General features: G+C 38.3%; 2 protein-coding genes across 2 annotated transcripts; both read right to left on the bottom strand.

The window, feature by feature from the left end:
• Window positions 1-2,491: 2,491 nt before the first annotated feature.
• On the bottom strand, window positions 2,492-20,198 carry LOC134846186 (uncharacterized). Its single transcript, XM_063863439.1, has 12 exons — window positions 19,819-20,198; window positions 9,077-9,330; window positions 8,669-8,844; window positions 8,299-8,484; window positions 7,998-8,079; window positions 7,852-7,929; window positions 7,555-7,758; window positions 7,230-7,326; window positions 4,591-4,677; window positions 4,440-4,517; window positions 3,852-4,151; window positions 2,492-3,324 (listed from the first exon to the last, which is right to left on the bottom strand). The coding sequence occupies exons 1-12, from the start codon at window positions 19,954-19,956 to the stop codon at window positions 2,716-2,718; spliced, it is 2,289 nt and encodes a 762-aa protein (XP_063719509.1). The 5' UTR covers window positions 19,957-20,198; the 3' UTR covers window positions 2,492-2,715.
• Window positions 20,199-20,302: 104 nt separating this feature from the next.
• On the bottom strand, window positions 20,303-21,625 carry LOC134856833 (formin-2-like). Its single transcript, XM_063873122.1, has 4 exons — window positions 21,548-21,625; window positions 21,211-21,264; window positions 20,979-21,089; window positions 20,303-20,892 (listed from the first exon to the last, which is right to left on the bottom strand). The coding sequence occupies exons 1-4, from the start codon at window positions 21,587-21,589 to the stop codon at window positions 20,398-20,400; spliced, it is 702 nt and encodes a 233-aa protein (XP_063729192.1). The 5' UTR covers window positions 21,590-21,625; the 3' UTR covers window positions 20,303-20,397.
• Between the last annotated feature and the right edge of the window lie 5,351 nt (window positions 21,626-26,976).

Here is a 26,976-nt window from a genome sequence, read left to right as displayed (position 1 = left end):
TTCCGCGCTATTTGGTTTTCGCGCTTCCGTAACTTTGGAAAATGAACTTGACTTGAAATTATGAATACATCAAAAGTCAAAAGAAAACAGTGAAATCTGAGGTCAAGTAACCTTTCTAAAACAACCAAAACAAAAAACCACCGTACAGATAAAGTTTTCAGTCGCTTGAATCGCAGAGTACTCAAGTAGCTTCGCAATCTTTGCAAGACAAATAAGTATGCCAGCTTTCAGATACTAATGATTCATTAAAACTGCTTTGACAAACTCAAATCAATTGTAGCAATCAGTTGTTCTCAGATGTATCATTCAGCGCTTTCCTTTGTCTGAGAGAAGGAAGAAAAAAAACAAAATAAACACAAGTCGTCCTCAAGTCGCATGCTATTTTTCCCAAAAAACCAAAAAAAAATCTTGGTGGAACTCAATTACGTGCATCATCACAGGATTACATCAAAACGATTTTCAGTTTCAGTGATTAGTGCTTAAATCTGTAGCAGTTTTTTACGCAAAAAAGTAAACAGACACTTGATAAGACGGAAACGATTTATTTGTCTGACATCTTTCCGTTTGCTGGATTCGAACCGGGCAGTTCAACGCAAGCACGGACGCATTCACTGCGCTTAATTGAAGCACATGAATGATTCAGTGGTTTTCTTAGACCTGTTAAAGTTAGTCAATGACAAGATTTGATACCGCTTGCTAATCACATGCGTAATAAAAGCTTTGACATCCGAATTTTAAAAAATTTAAGGTTAGTCTTACCTGGAACAATTTCCCCATTCGATTGTCGAGAATTTATTGGTTTTGGCTTATTCTTACTAATTTCAGTTTTTACGGTTCTATTTACAGGGTATGCCGAAGCCTCGTTTACTGTCAACGAAAAAACGAAGGACGAAGTGTAGTAAAATATAAATAGCAAGTTCATGAAGTAATCCTTGAACAAAAGCATACTCTAGCACGATACATGTGACTGCCGCTCGGGAGAAAATATTTATACAAACTAGGATTGCTGAGAACAACTAGCAGACTTCAGTGTCATGTACATTCAAATAAGGAGATCCAACACTATAGGTATAATATAAATAATAAACAGCTCAGGTACAATTTAATGCCTCTTTTGACAGCTGAGGCTCTGGAATGAAGTTTACCTCGCACGAACATGATCAAAGCTCATCTTAATGAAAAATATATTTGCCCCCAAACAGAATTTCTTCGCTTCTAAAATAAATGAATTGCCATTGTCCTCATTTCAGAAAATTGAGAATACACAGAACATGCTTTTTATTGATAACTGTTACATAATACACCACAAGCATAATGTTTAGTTTGATGATTTAATGTGAAAGACTTCAGAGATCCTTGTCGAAGAAACACTGGATTCTAGGAATAGTCTCCACCCATGCAATACATCTCCTCTTGTCATCATCACAGAGGTCACAGTGCCAGAACTCACTCTCTTCCCCACAGGGAGTTTTCTTCGGAATCGGCAGTCTCGTCTTCTGCCACTCGAAGCAGTGGTTGGCCGAGATGTTGCACTTGACGAGAGGATCATTTTAACTCTACGCGAAATTATTTTTGGTCGGATTTCAATACTTAATTTATTAGGTGCTTATCAATTGTCAGTCTCAACTCATATCCGACATGAATAAATCACCCGCCAACCCGTAAATTATCCAAGGCCCCTTTGGCACATAGTAAATACAAGCGCTAAGGGGTAGCGCTCCGAAAACCTAAATTTATAAAGAGTCCTTGTTGTCTAAATCGGATAATGTCTTGTGATTTTCGGTGTTTTAAGGGAACTTTTCAAAAATTTTTGGCTTCAAAATTTTTTCGAAAACCCTAAATCTGACCCAACATAGTTCAATTATCAATCTTACTCAGTTATTTTATCATATTTTATTGAAATATTACCCGATAACTTCGAAATAATTGATTTATTCAGAAAAAAATCAGTTTAAATCGACTTGCATAGAACCTTCTACCCGTCTAGAAAAGCTTTAAACTCATTACAATGACAAATAACAATTTCCGAATCGCAGAGGAACTATCAAAGGCTATGTAGCCTGTCTAAGGATAGCCCGCTTCACTCAATAAAAAAGGACTAACAAAATACAAGATGTTGTTCCGCCTATTGCACTATTAATATTGTATTGCTCTAGTTAAACTGATTCCTCGAAGCACTCGTAGCCCAGTCGGTCACAAGGAGGAGGCACTTCGTGAACTTCCTTGGGCGGCGCAGTGAGGATGCTGGTCCTGGCCAGTTTCCGCATAGGTGTGAACCAACTATCAACTGCGATGACATTGGCCATCAACACGATTGTGATAATGGATAACATTTTTATGTAAGCTGCTATCAGCTCGATGCAGTAAGAAAAAAAACCGCGGCAAACTTTCAACTTTTATTTAAAACTGACAAAAAATGTTACGCAAGATAATGATAATGTTTGAAGCGCATGAAAAACACTTTTTTATGGAATATTTTAAATTTCTCGATAGCTAATTAACACAACTTCTTGATTCGCTCACACAAGCGTAATTTTGAAATCGACTCATTATTTACATATTTACAATTTTCAATTTTGAAGAAAGAAACTTTTTAAAGTGGTAACTATTTAAGGCCCCAGAAACAATCAAGAAAGTCAGATATGGCAAGTTATCATTGTAGTGTAACAAAACACTTATTCTCTGAAAATCTCTTTGAGATTTCGAACAAAAACACTACTGAGAGCTGCCTCTTCGCATAGCCAAGTTAAGCATAGTTTTAAACTCGTTTTTAGCACCATTAGAGTTGTTCGATCCTGGTTTGCATTCACTCTGAGAGTTTGAGGAGCTAGTGCTTCTATTGCTTTGCAATTTAGCCGCGCGATATAGTGCCATAGTTCTATCTTGGGGCTGCGATGCTACTGAATGGTGTGAAGATACACTTGCTCGACTTTGAGTCGATCCCTTTCGGGGGAAACTGCGATGTGAGGAGCCGTCTCTGCTTTCGGGCTGTGGCGGAGTGGGTTCTTTTGTATACTGCATTTGCTGAGAGCGCGATGATATCATCGGTGCTTTAGGGGGCAAATCGGTCCTTATTTTATCGTTTCCATTCATGTGATATCCGTTTTGAGAGGCATCATTGTTGAACGAAAACTGGTTGAGTTCGGGTAACCGTGTCGACCCATTGTGCATGGTGTGTTTGTTTACCATCTGGGCGTTTGAGTTGGTTCTATCTCCATTAATCAGATGGTTTTTCAGTAGCGTCTCTCTCGCATCTGATAATGCTTCGGTCAACTCAAAGCGCTCTTCGCATTCTCGTCGCACGGTGTCTTGTAAGCTTTTCACCTAAAATGAGATACCTATTTCTAATCTCTTCGCCTGATTCAGGAAAATAACTAAGCAATCAACCAATATCTCCCATTTTTTGTAATTTTTAAGACTGCTCATTTGAAAAACTGCCACTAATTATTGTTCCGACCACAAAAGCTGTGAAAAATGGAATCTGTTTTATTGCACCAAAATTCAACTACCACAAATAAAGGTTCATTCAAACTATCTAAATTAGCGGTTGTCTTTCCTTAAATTTTGTGAGTTGCCTTTTGTTGCGAGTTTCTTTTGTTTGACTACGCAATTTAAGTTTATAAGTTTAGACACCTACTGCTTCACAAAAAAAAATTTCTTCTCAGTAATTTTTTGCTCTGGTCGTAGAATTCTGGGCTATTTGAACAGCAATCGACTATTTTTGTACATTTTATAAATGTTTAGCATCACGTCATCAGCCTTTGAAAAGCACTTCTCAGATACAAATCAAGATTTTCAAGTTATAACGATTGTTTTTTTTTATATCAGAATCTTCGATTAACAAAACTCACTTCAGATAGAGCTTCTTCCAGTTTCGACTTCAACTGATTTCTTTCTCCGCCCAGAACTTCATTTTCCCTCAGCACGTCTTCTAATTTGTTCGCCTCATCCGCGCTAAGTTTGTGTTCCATACTCTGTTGTTCGTTCAACTTCTCTTCTGCCGCTCTTAGCCTCTGGGTGACCAATTCTAAGTCTCTGTGCTTCGATTCCAGTTTCTCATCACAGCTACTTTTTGTGACCTGCAGATCTCTCTTTAGACTAGATATGGTAGCTTGCAAGGCTTTTGCTTCCTCTCGGGCGTATGAGATCATCTAGTACGAAAAAAAAGAAGTTCAAACTTCGACAGGGAGGCGAAGCTGCACTTGGCCAACAAGCAAAACAGAAATCCCACAATGGAGCTTAAAAACGTATAAAGCATCTATCTCTCTGACTCAGCAAATGATGGGCGCTAAAGTAAAGCGCATAAAATGCATTTTAAAAGACAATAATCAGGTCAATAACAGAAACTGCCGGTCATATTACCTAATTTGTAACACAAATTGACATTATGGATTTTGAAAAATCTTGCAAGGCTGAAATAAAGTTTGCCAAAAACGTACCTCATTTCTTGTAGCTTCAACTATTTTGCTCTGATTTCCTTGAAGCTCATTGAATTTCTGCCGTTCAATGTCAAGCTCCTGAAAACAAAAATAAATCATTTTCTTGATTATCACAAGCTTAAAACCTAATAACAAACTGAATACGACTTACAATTTTATGACTTTCGGCCATTGAGTCCAAAATCATCTGCTTCTGTCTCGCAAACTTCTCTCGTTCGTTCAGCAAACTCTCCTTTAGCTGCAAAAAATAATAAAGTTTAAAATTTCGGCAGTAAGGCCAAGCAACACTGCAATCACACAGCAAAAAAATTGCAAAGGGGAGCTTAAAACATGCAATAAATTTAACAAAAAGCGAAAAAAACTTTTGAAATTTAAAAGAAAATAACTTGAAATTAAAAAAATAAAAAAGATAAAACACACGCAAAGATTGAACAGCAGATTTAGTTAAAAAAAACACCAGTTTAAATATTCTGATAGAGGCAAAGAAAGCAATAAAAACAAAACTTTAGGGAAATTTTGGCCAGTTAGTAAAACACTGGTCTAGAGTCACAGTCAACTGAATAGTGACAATCAAATCCACTTGAAACTTAGAGTCACAAAAATTCTCTGATGTGAGCAAATCCAAGAAAGCATCGCATTATAAGTGCCTGGGGATGTTTTTTCTTTAAGTTACTTTCGAATATTAATTCAAAGGAATTTTTATACCTCCAGAAAAATATCCAAGCTATGAGCTCAAATATGAAACGATATTTCACCTGTAACCAGGCTTATTCACTGATTATTGTGCAAGCAGACGTAAAGTGCATCATTTTGGGCTTAAAAAGGTTGCGAGCAAGATTTTCAATCAAAATCCAAATTTGTTATAAATTTCATCTTTTTTTACCAGAAAAAATAATTCAGACACCTTAAGAGGCAGTCGGGTCCTTCGGGTCTCCGCGCTTATGGGAGCAACCTTGCTACTAACTTTTTCGATTAATTATTTACCATTTTAGTTTTATTGAAGCAATAAGGAAGAATTATTAAAACGCCAAATTATTTCATTCATCGTCACGGATTTTCATTTAGACTGAAAACGATGTGATGAAGACTTAGCAAGAAAAAATGGCAAACGGGAGCAAAAATAAAAGGGAAACAGTCAACAGACAGTTGAAAAAGTTAACCACTTGCGATTAAAAAATAACAGGGCAGCTAGAGTCAAAAATAGGATGAAACACGACTGCCTGAGCCGAAAATTGTTTTAAAATTGATTTCTTTTATTTTTGTGCAAAATACGGTTAAATTTGAGGAAAGATACTGCGAAACACAATTCCCAGAGTTAAATTAGCATTAGCAAACAAAATTCATCAAGCGGGTACTGAGCAGACAAAACTTGATTAGACGACTGTTGAGCCGAAAAAAAGAGCTATGAAACAACAATCTGAGCCATGAAGTTTTATTATGATTTATCCGTAAGCACTAATTAATTTTTAAAAAATGATCCTTTAAACGACAACTTATGAGGCAACTAAGCAGATGTAACATCAACCGAAACCAATTCAGCCGAAGCAACCCTTAAAGTGACAATAAAAAGCAAAAAATATTGAGCGAAAAATGAAATCAAAAAGAAGTGTTGATTTACAACTAAACGCAAAAAATCGAAAGGAACGCCCATTTGAAATGCAGACATGCTCACAAGAATTATGTTGCCAGACATTCTCTCCTGTTGTCATCAGGACACTAATTGATCCAACTGAATTTCTTAAACTAGTTGTTAACCCGAAAACACGTTTATATTCCGATATGAAAACGCTTGCTAATCGCAAGCGTAAAAAGAATCTGGAAAACGAGAAAACTTGATTGAAAATGTTTCGTCTTTCAAATTCCGAAGAAAAATTAAAGCTCGTTGAAGCCCTTCAAATTTCGAATACTGTATATCACTGGCACTGTTCTCGTTAATTTATCCTTTTTAGAGAAAATTGAATCAATAGGTAATTTTTTCTTAAAATAAGAGCTTCGTAAAGCATTTTCTAAAAATTGACATTTATCATGACATTTTCACGCTTTTCGTGACCTTTTGCTGTTCGATAGTGGAATTTGCCTTCTTTACACAGGGGCGCAGCTGCGTTTCGCAAACACTATAAAAAAAAAGAAATAAGCCTCAAATTAGGAAAAAATTCGGCTATGTCTGGGATTCGATCTGCGACTTAGAGATTATGAGTCTCACGCATTAACCACTCAGTCAGGGACGCTTAATTAATGACAAGCGCTTGCTACAAATAAAGCAGAGAACAGCTTCTATGAAATATCCAATGCTACAGATCGTGCTCATAGCAAAAGTGCCACCAAATAAAAGAGCACTTGCAATGAACACTTTTATTTGCGAGTTAGGCTACATAAAAAGAAGGTTCGTACTAATACACTAACGCTCGCAAGCTGGCTCGTGTTAAGAAAAATAAATGAAGTGAACCTAGAGACAAATCATAAGTCAAACCACGGAAAATCAAATTTAGAGCGTGAACAACTTTTCTTGAAAAACAAAACTAACGAAAAAACATCAAGAACAAAATAAGTTAAAATCACTTGGTTCATTTACACTTAAAACCCTTCCACGGGATGCTAACCCTCTCACTCGGATATGAGTTTTAAGTTTTGCTCGTAATATAAACTCGTAATATAAAACCTGAGTTTGCTTGCGTAAACAACTCGTCTTTGGTCAAAACAAAAAATGCTCTCCTAGAAGATGCCAAGAACAAATAACTTTCATAGTGGACATGCATTAGCGACAATGTTATTTCAACCCTCCACACTGACCTTGGCTTCAAAGTCAGTCCCTCCCGAGTTAAGTCGCTGGCGGAAGTTCTCCTGCAGTTCTTCTAATCTTCTCTGGTGCGCAGCGATCAACACCTCTCTATATTAATAAAACATAATTAAAAACTGTTCAACAATCAGTTTTACTATTTATTTTTCCCGTTGTAGAAACTTTTGAAAATTATCCAGAGCTAAAAACATTCTCATTTACACTCACAACTATTTTGAACTTTAATCGATAAATGGATTTTTTCCTAATGGACGGGCCCTACTTAAAAATATCAAGTTAACAACCCAGTTTGAACTACTGTCGCCTGAAATCACCAACCTCTCCTGACGTAAGCTCTCGTTTTCACTCTTAGCTATGATAAATGCTTCTTTGATTTTCTCATAGTCCGTTATAGCCTGCTCGGTCTCTGCGAACTTCCTATTCGACAGTGCTTCATTCTTTGTCATTTGGTCTCGCAGTCGGGCGATATCGACCTCCAAATCTGCTATGGAACTGTTCTTTGCAGCTACCTCGTCCTTGTACCTGGAAGAAAAACACTAGCCGTTAAATATTTCTATATGATCCTAATAGCTTAGAAATATTACTACAATACTATTGCCTGAGGAGGTTTCATACCATTGAAGGGATTTCTGCAAGCTAGCCGAGTTGTTCTCCAATTGTTTTTTGAGCGTTTCCATTTCACTATCTTTGCTGCTGTAAAAAAGACGATATAAGCATTCTAATCATTGCAATAGAACCGTAGAAATTAATTGAGTCCATACCTGCTGAGTTGCTGATACTGAGCCGTTTCAAATGCTTTCCGTCGCAGCTCCTCGTTTTTCTCAGCTACAATTTGGTCCATTTCTGAAATAAAACACCATCTCACACGGACAAGAAAATGTTTCAAAAAAAAGGAATTTTTCACAGAAAATCACGCATTAGAATTATCGCGCATTTTCTCGAAAAAATATCACTAAGAAATCCAGGTACACGATCTTCTTTTTGCACCAAAAACGGAAAAACAAATCCTATTCTGTCTTGGATGCTGCAAAATTCGAAACAGTCTGTTGCAAAAAAACTTACCCGTTTTCTGCAGCTGGGATTCGGCATACATAGCTTTAAGCTGGGCATATGCTTTTTCCAATCCTAGCAACTCGTCATTGTCAGAGGTCAATTTAGTACATTGCACGTTCCTTTCTTCCAGCTGTTCGGTTAGCTTCGCCAATTGACCCACATAATCCGTCTTATCGCGTTTTAATCTGTCGATTTCTAAAAACAAATAGAAATCATAAATAATCTCTTCACTCAACTACAGCATTTAGCCGGGCCATTTTTGAAAACAAGAAACTTGAGTTTTCAGAACAATTTCACAATTCATCTGGCGTAAAAAAAATGATTTTTGTATTTCATATTCGCAAAAAAAAGCGTCAAATAAATAAACTATTCATGTTACCTTGAATTGAGGCAGTTTCAGTTTTCTGCATATGAGATTTCAAGCTTTGAAAAAGAGGAGACATCTCGCTGTTTAGTCCGGCGATTTGCATTCTAACATCGGAGTGGTTGGATCTAAGCCTTTGACATTGTTGTGCTATAGCCGGGATTAATTTGACAATTGACGAGTTTTTCTCCCTGTAAATATCACACAATCTTCAGCTTTGAATTATGATTTTTTTGACCTTCAGTAAAACATGGCATATGCATTGAAAACTTTGAAACGCTTTCTGAATAAATTGAAGCCGATATATAAATACGCAAAAAATGATAAGCCAATCACAACTTTTAAACTGATAATTGCTCACTGTCTACACCCCAATCAGCTGATTAAGACTCCGCTTTTCAATACTCGTTCAATTTTTCTGACCTGAGAGATTGAAGTTCACTTAGGAGATTCTCAATTTCTTTGTTTTTCGCGTTCAACTCCTTTTCGCCTTTCTCTATTTTGGTCTGCTCCTCCGCTAGTTTTGCCTCTAGTATATCAAAATTCTCCTTATTCATTGAGAGCTGACTTTTGCATTCAGTCAACTTTTGGTTTAATGTTTTGGATTCAGTTTTCAGATGATCATTTTCTGATTTCACGTTTTCACGAAGCGCCAATTCTTTCTTCAGTTCTGCTATCTGAAAACACAAAGCAAAAACATGGTTTATCAGTCAGTTCTGGACCAAAAAAACTCAGGTCTACCATATAAGTAGCACTAGGCCATACAATGACTCGCAGCAAAAGGTCAGTAAAAAATCTTGAATTTTGTTTTAATCTTCGCGTAATTAATCTTTACGCATTGATCCAGTTTTCTCAATTTGGATTAAATACATGAAAAAAATGTCAATTATAATTTAATCTACAAATTCAAAATCTATACCAAAATTTATACCGAAGTCTCTATACCAATGTTCTTTTCTTTGTTCCGGTTTATATCGGCGACATTTGTATTTACTCATATACTAGTGCAGTTGTTTTGAATTTTTGTCTTTGTTAACTGGTTCGCAATGATGACGACCATTTCAGATGATAGTTTCTCTGATGCTGCACAGAATGTGCGAAAGCGCTCAGATATAAACATTGATTGTATGCTTTGTTTTTCATTCTGCTGGTATCAATGTTACTACCAACATCACTTTGGAGGAATATATTACAGCAAAGAGACATCTGGAACGTTTGGCTGAAGTACAGAAAGTGCCTTATTTGTCATCGAAATAGCGTCTACCGGAAGAGGTTTTTGAGACTGTCTCACGAACGACCTGATACCGGGGTTTTTGCAGTTCCGTGTCTCCGAGATTGGGTGTTTCGAAGAGACTATTGTACATAACTTCCAGCGACGCCTGTTGCGCAAAGAACTTGCCGCATCATTGCGAGCGATTGAGGATGCGAGTAATCGTCTCGCGGTGCAGCGGTTGACAATAGCGAAACTGAACCTACCAGAGCACATAATGAGGAATGTAGTGTTCCATTCGCGCGCGCTTGCACGACAGGTGAACAAAGAAACATGTGAGCGTCATGACAAGAAAATAGCCGGTCTTGCGACGAGGCAGGATAAACCCCTCCGCGGTATTGGAACCACTGTGAGCACCATTGTAGATGTTGAACTCCCACGCTGGGCTACCGATGTTTTAACACTGGGACCCAAGCACCCCGTTCGTACGAAGTTTAATGAACTACATTTCTTGGCTGACGCTGATACTTTTCTAGCTGAATTGAAAAGAGAAGGTGCAAGTGTCGACACTCTCAATGAGGTCAACGGCTCTGTGACTTGGAATATCAAGTCGGCAAAACAACAAGGCGCCGACCGACTTGTGGAGAAGGTTATGCAGACTGAAGGAGCAAAACTGCAGACTGAAGGAGCAAAACCACTTACAATCAAGATTGAGGAAGACCTTAATCAGGAACTCCTTTCTCTTTTCCGGGCTGGAAAAATTTCAGAACGCATCTATAACGAATTCCGTTCAACAGGTGGTACACCGCCAAGATTGTATGGTCTCGTCAAAGTCCACAAAAAGGACACTCCGCTGAGACATGTGCTCTCCTTGCCGGGTAGCATTTACTACAACCTTAATTGCAAGCTTTCACTGTTTTTCCAAGACATAGCAGGTGCGAATATTGAGACATCCACTGTTGATATGAGGAATCGCCTTTGCTGCTGAGTTGGAACCAGACGAGGTGGTTTTCTCGATGGATGTAGAAATTCTCTATACCAACGTGCCCGTGGTGGAAACGATTCTCCTTGCAGCAGACAAGTTGTATGCAAGTGAAAAGCAGCCTCCCATTGATAAGGACAATTTTATTCGCCTTTTGAGTTTAGCAGTTACCAACGAGCATTTCATGGCTAACGGTCGATGGTACAAACAATGCGACGGTGTTTCCATGGGATCAGCATTAGCGGTTATTTTAGCTAACTTGTGGCTCAGTCAATATGAGGGAGTCCTTTCCGGTGCAGGCACCACTCTGTCGGTTAGCAATGCACGTTCAAGCTCCGATAAAAGTGTTTGCATGAGCTGCCAAAACAAGGTAACCAAACGAGGCTACTCGATCAGATGTAATGTATGTCTCATCTGGTGCCATCGCAAATGCACGGACCTAAAAGTTGATGACATGAGGTGGTACAGCCGCAACAAAACACCCTGGTATTGTGGTTGTCATTCCAACAGCGCTCAAGTGCAAGTATGCATCCCGAAAGCCAAAGTTTTGACAGGTATGCCGACGACATTATTAGAACAGCGAGAGTGACTGACATTGATGACATCATGTCACAGGCTAATAAAGTACACCCGTGCCTCAGGTTCACTTGCGAAAAAAAAGTGGACAATAAATAACCGTTTCTTGACATGACGGTGGAACGTAAAGATGGGAAACTCAGCACTGCCTGGTATAGCAAGCCCACGGATACAGGTCTCATGTTGTCTACCGGGCATGTGCCCCGAAACTGTAAAAGCGAAATATCAAAGAAGGTGCAGTCTGTCGCATCAATAACACCACGTCGATTTGGAACAAATTCTACAATGCACTAGTTTCAGCAAAGTGCATGTTCGAGAAGACCCAGTACCCACCGCCATATTACGATCCAATAGTAAACGAGAACGCAATAAGTAAAATGTTTACTCAAAAGGAACAACGGGCTACAGATGCGAAATTCAAAGAAAGGAAGTCACATCCCACTCTGCTGATAGAATATAGAGGACACATTTCCGATCGTATCAGTAGAAGTATCAGGAAGATCACAGAAGCCTGCGTTCTGTTTACCACACGGAAAATGAAAACGGTCTTACCTTCCCTGAAGAGCAAGATACCAGATGATCTGAATAGCCGATTCATTTACGAAATAACCTGTTCTGGATGCAATCCAGCTATGTCGGTCAGACGACACGGCATTTGATGACCCGACTAGCAGAACATGCCCGTATCAGCTCACTCGTTGGAAGTCACCTCAAAAACTGCATCGGAGACGCTTCCGAAATTTGCTCCAAGATTCTGGACCAGACTGAAGATCCAGGACGACTTCTAACGCTTGAGGCCCTGTATATCGCAAGGAGACAACCGACACTGAACCAACGCGAAGAATACAGGCAGCGGCAGCTTACCCTCAAGTTGTGATGGACACTTTTCTTTGTTCCGGTTTATATCGGCGAGATTTGTATTTACTCATATACTAGTGCCGTTGTTTTGGTTTTTTTTGTTAACTGGTTCGCAATGATGACGACCATTTCAGATGATAGTTTCTCTGATGCTGCACACAATGTGCGAAAGCGCTCAGATATAAACATTGATTGTATGCTTTGTTTTTCAGTCTGCTGGTATCAATGTTACTACCAACATCACTTTGGAGGAAGATATTACAGCAAAGAGACATCTGGAACGTTTGGCTGAAGTACAGAAAGTGCCTTATTTGTCATCGAAATAGCGTCTACCGGAAGAGGTTTTTGAGACTGTCTCACGAACGACCTGATACCGGGGTTTTTGCAGTTCCGTGTCTCCGAGATTGGGTGTTTCGAAGAGACTATTGTACATAACTTCCAGCGACGCATGTTGCGCAAAGAACTTGCCGCATCATTGCGAGCAATTAAGGATGCGAGTAATCGTCTCGCGGTGCAGCGGTTGACAATAGCGAAACTGAACCTACCAGAGCACATGAGGAATGTAGTGTTCCATTCGCGCGCGCTTGCACGACAGGTGAACAAAGAAACATGTGAGCGTCATGACAAGAAAATAGCCGGTCTTGCGACGAGGCAGGATAAACCCCTCCGCGGTATTGGAACCACTGTGTGCACCATTGTAGATGTTGAACTCCCACGCTGGGCTACCGATGTTTTATCACTGGGACCCAAGCACACCGTTCGTACGAAGTTTAATGAACTACATTTCTTGGCTGACGCTGATACTTTTCTAGCTGAATTGAAAAGAGAAGGTGCAAGTGTCGACACTCTCAATGAGGTCAACGCCTCTGTGACTTGGTATATCAAGTCGGCAAAACAACAAGGCGCCGACCGACTTGTGGAGAAGGTTAGCAAGCACCTGATGGACAATGCCCTCAGAGCGTTTCCTTAGACAAGGGAGCTGGATTCTGCATCATGAAAGAAATAGACTACAGCATGAGGTTGCAGAAAATCCTCTCCTATCGTCAATTCACAAAACTGCAGGTTGAAGGAGCAAAACCACTTACAATCAAGATTGAGGAAGACCTCAATCAGGAACTCCTTTCTCTTTTCCGGGCTGGAAAAATTTCAGAACGCATCTATAACGAATTCCGTTCAACAGGTGGTACACCGCCAAGATTGTATGGTCTCGCCAAAGTCCACAAAAAGGACACTCCGCTGAGACATGTGCTCTCCTTGCCGGGTAGCATTTGCTACAACCTTAATTGCAAGCTTTCACTGTTTTTCCAAGACATAGCAGGTGCGAATATTGAGACATCCACTGTTGATATGAGGAATCGTCTTTGCTGCTGAGTTGGAACCAGACGAGGTGGTTTTCTCGATGGATGTAGAAATTCTCTATACCAAGGTGCCCGTGGTGGAAACGATTCTCCTTGCAGCAGACAAGTTGTATGCAAGTGAAAAGCAGCCTCCCATTGATAAGGACAATTTTATTCGCCTTTTGAGTTTAGCAGTTACCAACGTGCATTTCATGGCTAACGGTCGATGGTACAAACAATGCGACGGTGTTTCCATGGGATCAGCATTAGCGGTTATTTTAGCTAACTTGTGGCTCAGTCAATATGAGGGAGTCCTTTCCGGTGCAGGCACCACTCTGTCGGTTAGCAATGCAAGTTCAAGCTCCGATAAAAGTGTTTGCATGAGCTGCCAAAACAAGGTAACCAAACGAGGCTACTCGATCAGATGTAATGTATGTCTCATCTGTTGCCATCGCAAATGCACGGACCTAAAAGTTGTTGACATGAGGAGGTACAGCCACAACAAAACACCCTGGTATTGTGCTTGTTAAATTCTACGATGCACTAGTTTCAGCAAAGTGCATGTTCGAGAAGACCCAGTACCCACCGCCATATTACGATCCAATAGTAAACGAGAACGCAATAAGTAAAAGATTTTCTCAAAAGGAACAACGGGCTACAGATGCGAAATTCAAAGAAAGGAAGTCACGTCCCACTCTGCTGATGGAATACAGAGGACACATTTCCGATCGTATCAGAAGAAGTATCAGGAAGATCACAGAAGCCTGCGTTCTGTTTACCACACGGAAAATGAAAACGGTCTTACCTTCCCTGAAGAGCAAGATACCAGATGATCTGAATAGCCGATTCATTTACGAAATAACCCTTTCTGGATGCAATCCAGCTATGTCGGTCAGACGACAGGGCATTTGATGACCCGACTAGCAGAACATGCCCGTATCAGCTCACTCGTTGGAAGTCACCTCAAAAACTGCATCGGAGACGCTTCCGAAATTTGCTCCAAGATTCTGGACCAGACTGAAGATCCAGGACGACTTCTAACGCTTGAGGCCCTGTATATCGCAAGGAGACAACCGACACTGAACCAACGCGAAGAATACAGGCAGCGGCAGCTAACCCTCAAATTGTGATGGACACTTTTCTTTGTTCCGGTTTATATCGGCGATATTTGTATTTACTCATATACTAGTGCAGTTGTTTTGGTTTTTTGTTAACTGGTTCGCAATGATGACGACCATTCCAGATGATAGTTTCTCTGATGATTCACACAATGTGCGAAAGCGCTCAAAAATAAACAATGATTGCATGCTTTCTTTTTCAAATTCAAAAAGGTTTGAGGACATCTGTTTTTCCTGTTAATTACTTTGCGTTAATTATCTTTGCGCTCTAGCTAAAATGGCTATGTTAGCCTCGTGGAAAAAGCAGGAAAAACAGATAAATGAATTGCGAAGAACTAATGACTTTGATATTTGGAGCAGATTTTGGAATTTGGCCTGCTTACCGAAATTGGTACCGAATTAAGGACATGTAAACCATCAAGGCACAAGCGTTAATGGTTCAAATGTTCAACTGGTCGCAATTTCTAAAACGTTCTAGCGACCCAAATTCCAAAATCTGCGCCAAATATCAAAGTCAAAGTCAATATCAAAGTCTTTGCAATTAATGCATCTGTTTTTCCTGCTTTTTCCACGAGGTTAACATAGCTAACTGAGTTAGAAAAGAGTAAGTAACGCAAAGAAACAGGAAAAAACGATGTCCTTAAAACTTTTTGAATTTGTAGAACAAATTTTAATTGAAATTTTTTTCATGTATTTAACCCAAATTGAGAAAATTGGATCAATGCGTAAAGATTAATACGTGAAGATTAAATTAAAATTCAAGACTTTTTCCTGAAAAAGAAAACCACCAAAACCTATAAAAGTTCATTCGTTCGTTACTCTTAATAAATGCATTAAATAGTCATAAGCCGAAACAATCAGCAGGTTTTGATGCAATCAGCCATCATTTCTATAGTGTCTTCCTAATTTATCGCACTCTATCTAACCTATATGATCAATCAGTCCTTTGAAACTGGAAACTTGGAAAACATAAAAAGCATGCATCGGATTGAAATAATTACCGACCAATTTCGCTACTTATCAATTGTAGCGAAACTTTCGAAAAGATCGTATATTCGCATACCCACAACAATTCAATCATTTTTCTTTGCACCAAATTAGATACCGAAGAAAACTTGCAAATAAAGATGATTTAGATGAACTAACAGAAAACAAGATTCGGTTCTGATTAAACATTGCGATGTAGCTTCTCTGTTGACTTAAAAGCATTTGATACTCTCGATCAGAAAATTTTGCTGACTGAATTAGAGCTCTATGGAATTCGAGGTGATAGCCTGGATTGCTTTGGGAGCTATCTATCTGATAGTAAAGAATGCGTTCAGATAAATAATGAAAACTCCGACTGATTGTGTTGGGTTCACTTCATTTCCTTTTATAACCTAATGATATGCCTCGCGAACCAGAAACGTCGGAGGTACTTCTGTTTGCAGTTGATACGGATATAATTGCATGCAGTCACAATCCAAGTGATTTTAAGTCAGATTTCTTGAATGTCCATGGTTGTTTAGCCTCAAATAGTTTTAAACTAAAAAAGATAAAAACTACTTTGCTAACTTTTGATCACAAAACTGAAGCTGCTAATTTAACTATTGCAGTAAAAAGTTTTTTCTTCCATAAAAACGTGTAAAAATTTAGTTGTCAGAGGGAACACTAAATGAAATTCACGTCATATTGCCAAAACTAAATTAATGTTTTTTTTGTGGTGCAATTTATAAAATTAGATTTTTTTTGTACCGCGAGCGGTATTCAATTTTTAATTAAATACACACGTGAAGCCAATTATACAAAATGGCTTGCTTGTTTACGGCTGTACGTCTTACACAAATTTGAATTTTGCAGAGGAAGCTCAAGTTTGAGCTTTGCAAAAGCGTATGTTTAACAGCATATCAGATGAATTTATATATAACACAGATAGCCCGTTACTGTGCAAGTAGCACAGAATGTTCCGACCATAGTTTTAAGAAAATACAACAGTTTTTTTTTAAATTATTGTCGTTTTTTTTTCGGCGCCGCGCTGGATTAGGTATACATGGTACAAAAAAAACTGGGGTACAAACTGGGTATTAGGTTTATTCGACAGCCATACTAACATAAGCAAAACGAAACACAATTTTTGTAGAAAAATTACTAGAAAAACGAAAAATAAATATGAAAAAAATTGAAAAATGTTTCAAGTTTTTCGTTTTATTTTTTAATTTTTGAAAGTTATGATTCTAAAAAAGCTTTAAAATACTCAGCGTAAAATAACGTTACCCAAGTAAACCTAAGTTTTAACATTTTAAATTAAGCTATTATAAGCTTTTCAGCCATAATAAGATGGCTCGCTCGCTTTATTCGCTCGAAAAAAAACACAAAACAAAAAAATTCAAACCGGTTTTTCTCGACATTGGTAAAAAATTTCAAAAAGGTGGTTTGAATCACGACTTTCAGGGCTTTAATATGATATATCACTCAACCCAGTCCGATGATTATCTGTGGTAACTGATTTTGCGTGAAAAACAAAAAGGAAAAAAAACTAAGACACACCCGAATACAAAGTTCCTCGCCATTTACAATGGTCGGAACAATAAGATATTGTCAGTCCCTGAACTGCTCGTGTATGATCTACTCAAATTTTGTCTCCAATCGATCAACAGTTTGCAATACAACGATTTTTTTGAATTAGAGTTTTGCCGAAAACAAATTTGCCTATAATACCCAGAGATGGTCATTGCAAGCTTTCGAAAAACCAGCGGGCTGGAAGAAAATTAATGGTGCATCACTGCAGAATCGTATATCAAAGCTTCTTAACCTTTTATGCGAGAATTGATAACTGTTGATGTACAAATGAGCAGTCAACGAAATTTCATTTCTTAAACACTAAAAACAATTACATTTTAGGAAACAGCCAACTGACAGCTGGAAAAGAGTAATGACTGCAAGGAAACTGAAAAAAACACCGACCTGTTTCTTCAAAAGTCGTCAACTTTTGAATTTCGAAAAAAAAATAGATGGCCCAAAGCTCTTTGAATTTGTAGAACAATTTGAAAGATACTTTTTTGCGAATAAAACCAATTTGAAAAAATTGGACCAATAGGTAAAACTCTTGGGTAAATAGGTAAAAATCTGATAAGTAATTTCCATTTTCCAAATTAGAAGTCAATCACACTTTTTGTGACCTTTACAATTTTGCTGTTCGATAGTGGCGTTTGCCTTATTTTTAACAAAAGCAATTCATTGAACGTAAAAAGAAATCACAAATCAAACCGCGAAAAATCAAAATTGAACGTGAATAAATTTTAATACTTTTTGCTGTAAAAAAATCAGCAAGACCTATGAAAGAGTACTCTTTACGTTCATTGCTCTTAAAAACTGAATTTAGCCGCTTTGAATTTATTAATTTTTATTTAGGTTAACCTTGTTTAGTTAATCCTAAGTACTATCGGGAAACCTGAGTAGCGCTGCGAATCAAAGCTAAAAAAATTGATCCTTCTAGTTTTCGAGACATCGCTGTTTTTTTGAGTTTATAGAAAAAAATTTGAGCAAAAAAATTGATTTAGAATTTTAAAAAATTGTTGTTTGTCTTATCCGTTTTCAAGTGCACTAAATAACATGCAAATGACTTGTTGTCTGGGATTTATCTGTTCTCTAGATTTGGTTTTAGATCTGAACCTGTTCTTTTGATTCGTAAAAAGTTTTCGTATTTACCTATTTTACAGAGGCGAAGTTGCACTTCGCATACACAAGCAAAAATATACCAGATAACGCTGCTGAGAAAAACTGAATGGGTAAAAATTTGAGTCTGCAAAATTTCCTAAGTGACGCACGACAATAATGAGTCTACATAATTGCTAAGTGAGGCAAGCCAATTATGACGCATAAGCAGTACCAGTCAATTTGAAAAAAAAATTACCAACCAATATGCCTCAATTTATAGAGCGGCCGCATTTTCACTAGGATACGAAAAAATTCATTAAAAACATTCGACCCTGCCAGTGTTCGAACCCTCAATGTTGCTGCGGGTCTCCTTCCCTACGTCTACGCTACAGATACATGATACCTTAAAGCTAAAGTGCTATTTGTAATATAATAGTTTGGGTCTCCTTCCCTACGTCTACGCTACAGATACATGATGCCTTTAAGTTGCGTTGGCTGAACTTAATAGCTGGTTATTGATCAAAATGAACACTTTCAAAATGAACCCATTTTGTCGCAACAATATTTGTAAAGGTTGAAAAAAAGAGAGTTCATACTATAACACAATCCTTGCTTGTGTAATTAAAAAAGTTTAATTCTGGAAAATAAGATAAATTTTCAAGTGCCTTTCACCAATCCTCTTGTTGAGTACTATTTATGGAGATATGAATGCTTTCTTTCTTTCTTTCTTTCTTTCTTTTAAAGTCCTCACATCAAAAAAACAACAAAATTATCCGGCGACCGAAAAGTCCTTAAAACTAGCAATAACACCAGGAAAATAATCACTACAAGAATCACAGAATTTATGGTTTCAACAAAACAGCGCATTAAATTGGTTGGCAATCAGAAATGAGACAAATTTGTTTATGACATATTAGTGCCGACTAACAGAACTATTAGAGCAACTTTCAAAATTGATAAATCTTTGATATAACCAAATCTATCTGAGAAAACGATAGCATATAGCAACAATTTTTAACGGGTTGGTAATCTTCGAAACAAAATTCCCTTTTGAATCAATTTTTGCGCCCATTTCACTTCATTGACACTCAAAAACGTGCAAGTGAGTGATTAACAAGATCCAATCCCCTGCTGAGAATAGGTGTGATAAACGAAAATATTCAGACAATTTTTTTGTTACACTAAGGCAATTTTTGTTTTCATGGTATACCAACCATGGCTGAAATGATACCACACTTGATTCCGTACGAGCCTTCTTTGAGGCACCACACTTTGCATAAAAAAATACACAAGGCCATAGTTACTTCCAATCCCTTCGGGTTGGTCGGACAATAACGAAAAAAAAAACAATGCACCAGTTAGTAAGATTACTTGAAAGATTTCACAGATTAACTAGATAATTCAGACTGATTAAATATCCGATGAAATTTTCCCCATGCTACACTCACTTCAGTCTGTAGCTGTTTGATCTCATGATGTATGAAGTAGGACACCCCACAGAACTTGCACACAGTGTCATCTCTGTCCATGTTGCGGATATCTTCAGGAAGAGGGTGTTCCAGGTCCACGTTCAAAGGCGACTCCATTTCATTCAGCTTTCAACTTACCTTTCACATTCAAGAGGGATTTTTAACGCAGAAATAAGTGATATCAATAAAAATCAAGGGTACTCGAGTAACTTGACTGTCAATCAAAAGATAAAGACAGAACAAATCAAGATAGAAGGTTTGAGGTTTTCAGCTAAAGATTTCAGTGACAGAATTTCAGCTCGTAAAAACCAACTTGATGTGAACTGGTTGCGCTATATTCAGACTGATTGAACTCATTCGCATCTGAAATCAATTTTTACCCATAATATACCTCAGTTATAGATTTAACCCAAGAAGAACCTTTGCCTCAAGAAGAATAGGAAACGTTGTGAAAAAAGCCTACATTAAAGAAATATTAAATACACATTCAAAGCATATCGAAAACAACAAACACTATTTTAAATATGGCAGTTTGGATCATCTGAAAAGTAATTTCAGCTACACTCCGTTTTGACTAACTGGAAAGGCCGAAGAGGACACCGGTATTCCTGGCATGAAAGGAGGTGGAACGCCTGGCTGAAATGGCATCTGAGGCGGCATCACTGGAGGAACTGGCATTTGAGGCATAGATGTCGGAAACATACCCGGTGGAGGCTGCGGCATCATGGGAGGCCCAGGAGGAATAGGAGTTCCGGGAATAGCCACAGGGGGCACTCCGAATGTTGGCGTAAAAGGTATCGAAAATCCTCCAGTATTTGACGATTGAACTGGGGTCGGCGTATCAACATTAGCCAGCTCTTTAGATGTTTTCTTTACAGCTGGCGATTCACTTGACGATTTTGCATTTCCTTTTCTTTTAGATGATTTGGAAATTGACGAAGTTTTGTGGACAACAGGAGGCGGTGGCGCTGGAATCTGCGTTTTGAGATGCGCTGGCTTCATACTTTTTAAGGACTTCAAGGCATGATTGTACGAGTCTCGAATACCGTTATCCTGAAATTAGAAATCACTCAACAAAAGGCTTGCATAAAAAATCGAAAAATTTAAAATAAAGCGCCATGAGTAGACGAGGAACTCACTGCTTTTTCGGGCAAGTTAGCGAGCTTATAGTTCACGTACGCCTCGGTCAGTGCTCTGGATATCTCGATGGCCGTATCTGCATCCAGCTCACTTTTGATTCTGCACTTGCTCTAAATTCAAAGTTGATTTTAAATACGAAATTCTGAAAATCAACTTGAATTTCAATTTGAAATTAAACATTGATGACATTATTAAGTTTTAAAAAAAAACTCGAAGAGGCAATAAACTTACCACTAAAACTTTGAAATCTTTGAGATTGCTTGTTCTTTCTGCATTTGGAGCTCCCTGAAATGGCAGAAAACTCTTTAGAGGAAAATAACATGCATTTTGTCTCATTCACGGCTTAAAATTCGAATGATTGGGTATTTGTACACAAGATATTAATGGTCTGAATAGCAAAAACTTCTAATTGTTTTTCTCTTACAATAAATGAAAGAGCTTTTTAATTGCATGTTACTTGACTCCAGCTGACGTTTAGGAATGATAACTTAGATCGCGTCACAAAAAACTATCAAATTAAGAATTTCTCTTCAGTAGTCAGAATAAATTACATTAGTGTAGTACTTACACCGAGCGCTTCTGAAGCTTGCTGAGCTGACATAGCCTGCATATATTAAATGCAAACAATTACAATTATCTGAAAAAAAAACATTGAAAGATGTTTTTTTCCTGAAAAAGAAGACACATCTAAACAATAATAAATCCAATTATTTTCAATGAGGTAAATTGAAAAAAATTCACGAAAGTAATCGTCCGATCACATCTTGAGAGAAAAATCAAAAAGGCAAGTTGGATAACTATCGCGCGGAGCGGCGGCTAGTTTGAATAACCCATGTCTTCAAAATAGGCGCCAAAACCCTTCTCCCAATTTTTAACTCTATGTGCACAAATATGGCCTTAATTTGATTCTAAAAAAAATTCCACTGAAAAAACGTTCACCAAATACTTCTAATTAACAATTAAAAACTTAAACTTATTACTACAAACAAAATTCTGAAACAATACTTACAAAAGAAAGTTGTTTTCAAAAGAAAGTTTGCGTTATCAAGCAACTACTGCCAGATCTTTAAATGATACAATTCCTTGCCAAAAACTCCATCATGAGACATTTTTGTGGGTTGCTTTAATATTTACATTGGTCCTGTACAAGGTTTCGACAATGGGTTTTTCGGCGTAGTTTTCCAAGCAAAACCTTTTGCGTGTTTGTTCACACTTTTGCACCGTTTTCTAGTTTTAATCCATATTTTTTGAATCACGAATTTTAGGAGTAACCACTCGCATGTAAATTAAGCTTGCATTATCTATTATAACGAATTCTTATACAAACTTGAGACAACAGCAATTGATAGCGTTTACGATATTTTGGAAAAGGTTATACTTGACTGGAAATCTCTCAACATACATTATAATCGACTTTAGCTTTAATATTTTGAATTTTTATTTTGAGACAAAATTACTGAAAAGCAGTTATAACTGATTGGCGCACATTGTCCTCATTGAAACATAGGCAACCGTTTGTTGGAAAAAGGTCAATGAATGTAAAAAGACCCAAAAAGTCAAAAACATAGCCAATCGAAGATTGGAAAAGAGTAATGAACGCAAGTAAACATTAAAAAAAAACACTTTCTCAAATTTCGCATTTCAAAAAATAGAAGTGTAGATGCTTTTTAACCTTTTTTCACGCCATTTCCACGTTCTTATTAGGAGAGTGCTATTTACCTACTTTTCGGCAGAAGAATTTCAATTGAACTCAAAAAGTGCATTGGGTATATATGCACTTTTTGAGTTCAATTGAAGTAATATGTATGAATGGACATCTGTAGTTATAAGAGGACTTTCAGACTTTTTCCTGAAAAAAAAACAAACAAAAAATCACCAAGAGCTTTATAAGAGTCTTCACTACGTTGATAACTCTTTAAAAATAAGGACCGGCCGAAACTCGAACCCGACTTCTGAATCCGAAGGTACGCACTTGAACAAGTGTAAAGGGGCGCGAAATTGAGGATTTATTGATTGGCGAAGGAAGCAAGCTGTCCTCAATTGAACTGGCGCAGAAAGCAAGCTGTCCTCAATGGAGCTGGAGGAAGCAAGCTCAATTTCCAACAGATTTGTAAATAAAGTTGTTTACGGCAAAAAAGTTGTATCTTCCGATTACAAGTGTAAAATTGCAAACTTTAAAATGTATGTTTCATATGTCTGATATCCTTCACCTGATATTTGACAAGTGATCTAATTCCTGCCTTTTCTTTCTTCTCAACGTATTCTGTAAAATTCTACTTTATGGGACGTCTCCTCGAGGGGCCTTAGGGCCCGTGAGCTCGATCCCTGTGATTATCTTATGACTGATGCTTGTTAGTTATATGAGCTCACTAAAGAATTCAAACTTCGAACTAAAAGTAGCATGCAAACTAAGATACTCAGATGAAAAATTGAATATTTCAGGTAACCTTTATAGCTACAGCATGTAAAGAGATACAAAGAACCTTTTGCCAAAATTTCCGAATAGCTTTAAAAAATCCGGACAGCTGAATATAAAAAATATTTTACCGGTACATAAGAAAGAAACACCAAAAAAAAACAAATTGATATAGAATTAAATTATGTTCCGATTTGACAACGCCTGTTTATCGCAATCATAATTATGTTTCTGATATAGTAAAGTGATTTGCTCCGTTATTCAAAACAAGAATAAAAATTTTTCGAGCTGAAAATATAAGTTAAATCTGAGGCGAATAGGAAAAATAATAATATTGAATATTTATTGACAAAAGTAGCAAAAATCAAAATAGGCTACATTGATAAACAACGAACAACCAATAAAAGATATTAGGAACCAGCGTGCCATTTTGAGAAGAGAAGTTACACCCTTTAAAAGATAAAGTCTATAACATCTCAGAATAACGATTCAACTAACTAGAATAAAATACGAATCAAAACATAACATTTTTGAAATACTGGGAGTTATAAATCCACTTATTTAAGTTTTAATTCTCTAATCGGAGCATTCGCCATCTTCTAGATCATCTGGGTCGACCACTTTCTTTGGAACATGCCCTTCTTGTTTACTCAATTTGTTTATGTCAATTTTACCAGATTTTTCCGTAATGCTACTTTCTCGTTCCGGTTTCGAAGACCTTTTATGTTTCATTTTCTTGGCGGTGATGAAGGTCTCAATTGGCAACGCCACGTCTTTTTTCGGGGTTGCTCCTGGCTTTGGTATGCAGCTCTTGGAACTCCCCATTGTCGTTTCTAGCACCGTGTCATTGTGGCGGGAAGTCCAGCTCCCCATTGATGACGAGCGACTGTCTATTGACTTTTCACGTCGTTTTGCTTTCTTTTCACTGCTCGCTTCGCTTTGTTCACAGGAGGACCAATCTTTTTTCGAGCTCCTTCTGGAGAACTCATCTTCATCATACCAATCCGAATGATGTCGCCTTCCTTTCCTTTTCGATCTCAGAATTTCATCGAAGCTGTCATTGTCTTCACCATCTTCATCGTTGATTTCATTCTCATAATTGGGTAAACCCTCGTCCCTGTATCCACTCTTTGACCTTTTAGGTAGCCGCGGCGCCTCGTCAAACTCTCCTTCGGATCCAGGAGAGAGGTCGCGCCATGATCTGAGCTTCGAGGTCGAGTTCTGGCGACGATTGCTTGAACTACCGTGACTTTTACCATGCTGATTCATGTTATTCGAACTTCCAGGTACATGGCTGTCAAAGTTATGCCCTCTGCTACTTTTTACTTCGTAACTATCGAAACCAGAATCTCTACTGGGTGCGTTTTCGTGGTGTTGTTTTCTGTTCTCGTTATTATACTTAGTGTCGTAATTATAGCTAGCTTCCTTAAAATTTTTGGTCGATTTATAGTACCCATGGTTATTCTTGCCTCTCTCGTTGTAACTACTTTCGCTTTGCTTATAACTGCTTGCTTGTACGTTGTAATTCTGCTGCCAGTTTCGGTTGTCAACGTGACTTTTTTCATGACCCCGTGAATAATGTTTTCCGCGACTACTGCGACTATTTCCACCTTCAGAAGTACTGAACTCATTTGCTAGATTACAGGGCGGAGCAGCATTAAAATTCTCAGAAACAAAATTTCCATTTGGAGGGATAAAACCAGGAGCGTTCCCACGAAAAGCTCCAGATGTTCCTAAATTCTCATTTGGTGGAGAAAAATTAGACGAAGTATGCTGAAAAGCGCCAGCGGGGACACAATTTTCATTCGGTGGGACAAACCCGGGAGAACAAACCCCGAAAGATCCAGCGGTGAAAAAATTTTCATTCGGTGGAACGAAGCCAATGGAATTGCTTCTGTAAGCGCCAGCTGTAACATTATTTTCATTCGGTGGAAAAAATCCAGTGGAATTGCTTCGGTAAGGCCCAGCTGGAGCATAATTTTCATCCGGTGGAACAAAACCGGGAGAACTACTCCGGAAAGCTCTAGCGGGAACAAAACTTTCCTTCGGTGCAACAAAAGCGGGAGAATTGCTACGGAACGCTACTGCGGTGCCATACATTTCATTCGGTGGAACAAAATCGCGAGAGTTGCATTGGGAAGCTCCGGTGGTTCCAAAACTTTCAATTGGCGGGACAAAACTTGGCGAAGGGTTGTAAAAACCACCAACTGGCAAAGTTGGCGAAATCTGCATCAAGTCCGGAATCTGTTCAGCCTCACATTTATTTTCAATATTTTGGTGAATAGGTAACGCCGGAACCTGATGCTCAATTTCCAGGCCTTCTACATTTTGACCAATTTTGCAGTTCTCTTGAACAGGTTTAGCAATTTCCTCTCTATGAGAGTTATTTAAATATTTTTCGGTTTCTTTCGTGTCACTGAAACAAACGTTTTCACCTTGATTAACCATTTTTGGCTCCTCTGGTTGGGGCAAGTCTTCGCAAAAACGTTTAGGGTGCCTTGTTTCTGAAAAGTGCTGCCTGTAATTTTTTACATCCAGAATCGAAAAAGAGTCGCCAGTTTGGGAAGCACACTTCGGACTCGTCAGTTTAATCTTCTCGTCATGAACAGCTTGCGTAGCATTAGAATACGAATGGTATGATTGCGAATAAGTCTCAGGATGGTCCGGCATTTCGATTTCTTGTTGCGCAGGCAGCGAGTATCCAGGTTGAGATGTACGAGTACTCATGCCATTGGGTGGCGCTTCATCTGGCCTCAAAAGCGGAGGAGGAATCACTGAAGAATTAGGTCTGTAGCTAGAATATTCTGGCACACTGTACTGAGTGACCGGTTGATTTCTGACTTCATACTCGTTACTCTCGGGATGAAAAGTAGGGCATGAACTCTGAGCTCTAAGTCTGGTGTTAAACATTCTGGGTCTAGCTGGGCGCGGAAACTGTTGAGGTGCGCTTGGTGGTGAAATTATCTTCTTCCTGTACACACGAACTCCCACTCGATGGGGGAAGCCAGGTAAGAAATGAGGTGGTCTGGGAGTGAAGCCCATCTGATTGCACATTGTTTGGGGGGAGTGATGGCGCTGCGCCATGAGATGAGGAATGAGAGGTCTAATCGGTCTGATTTCGTCTCTTTTGAGGGGAACTAGCATGCTGCGTAGTGGCATACCCCTAGGTCCAGCTGGAAATCTAGGATACATTTCAGGTCCACTTAGTCTGTGTTGACCTGCATTAGCTCTTTCATATTCGTAAGTGCTTCTATCTCCATATTCTGGTTGGTAATTCATCGAACGCTGACCGTCATGTTCTTCATATGCTTGTGAATCAAAACCCGGCGGTTTTATTTTGTAATCAATTTGAATTTCTTGAGTAGGACAATTTATAGGAACTTGATTATCCCATTCATCCGCTGGGCTAATTCGCTTAGAAATGTCTGATGAAAGGCGTTGACTTCCTTGCTCCAAATTCAAACAAAGATTTTTCGAAATTTCATTAGGAACTTTGTGGTTAGATGGCTCATAACTTCTGCAATTTTCTATCTCATGTTTTTCTGATTGCTGATCAATTTTCACTGGTACACTACCAAAAT

This window comes from Symsagittifera roscoffensis, chromosome 1 (genome assembly GCF_963678635.1).
Source record: "Symsagittifera roscoffensis chromosome 1, txSymRosc1.1, whole genome shotgun sequence".
NCBI classification, from domain to species: Eukaryota; Metazoa; Xenacoelomorpha; order Acoela; family Convolutidae; genus Symsagittifera; species Symsagittifera roscoffensis.
The sequence above is the reverse complement of the archived record's forward strand: the minus strand, read 5'-3'. Positions and strand labels throughout refer to the sequence as shown.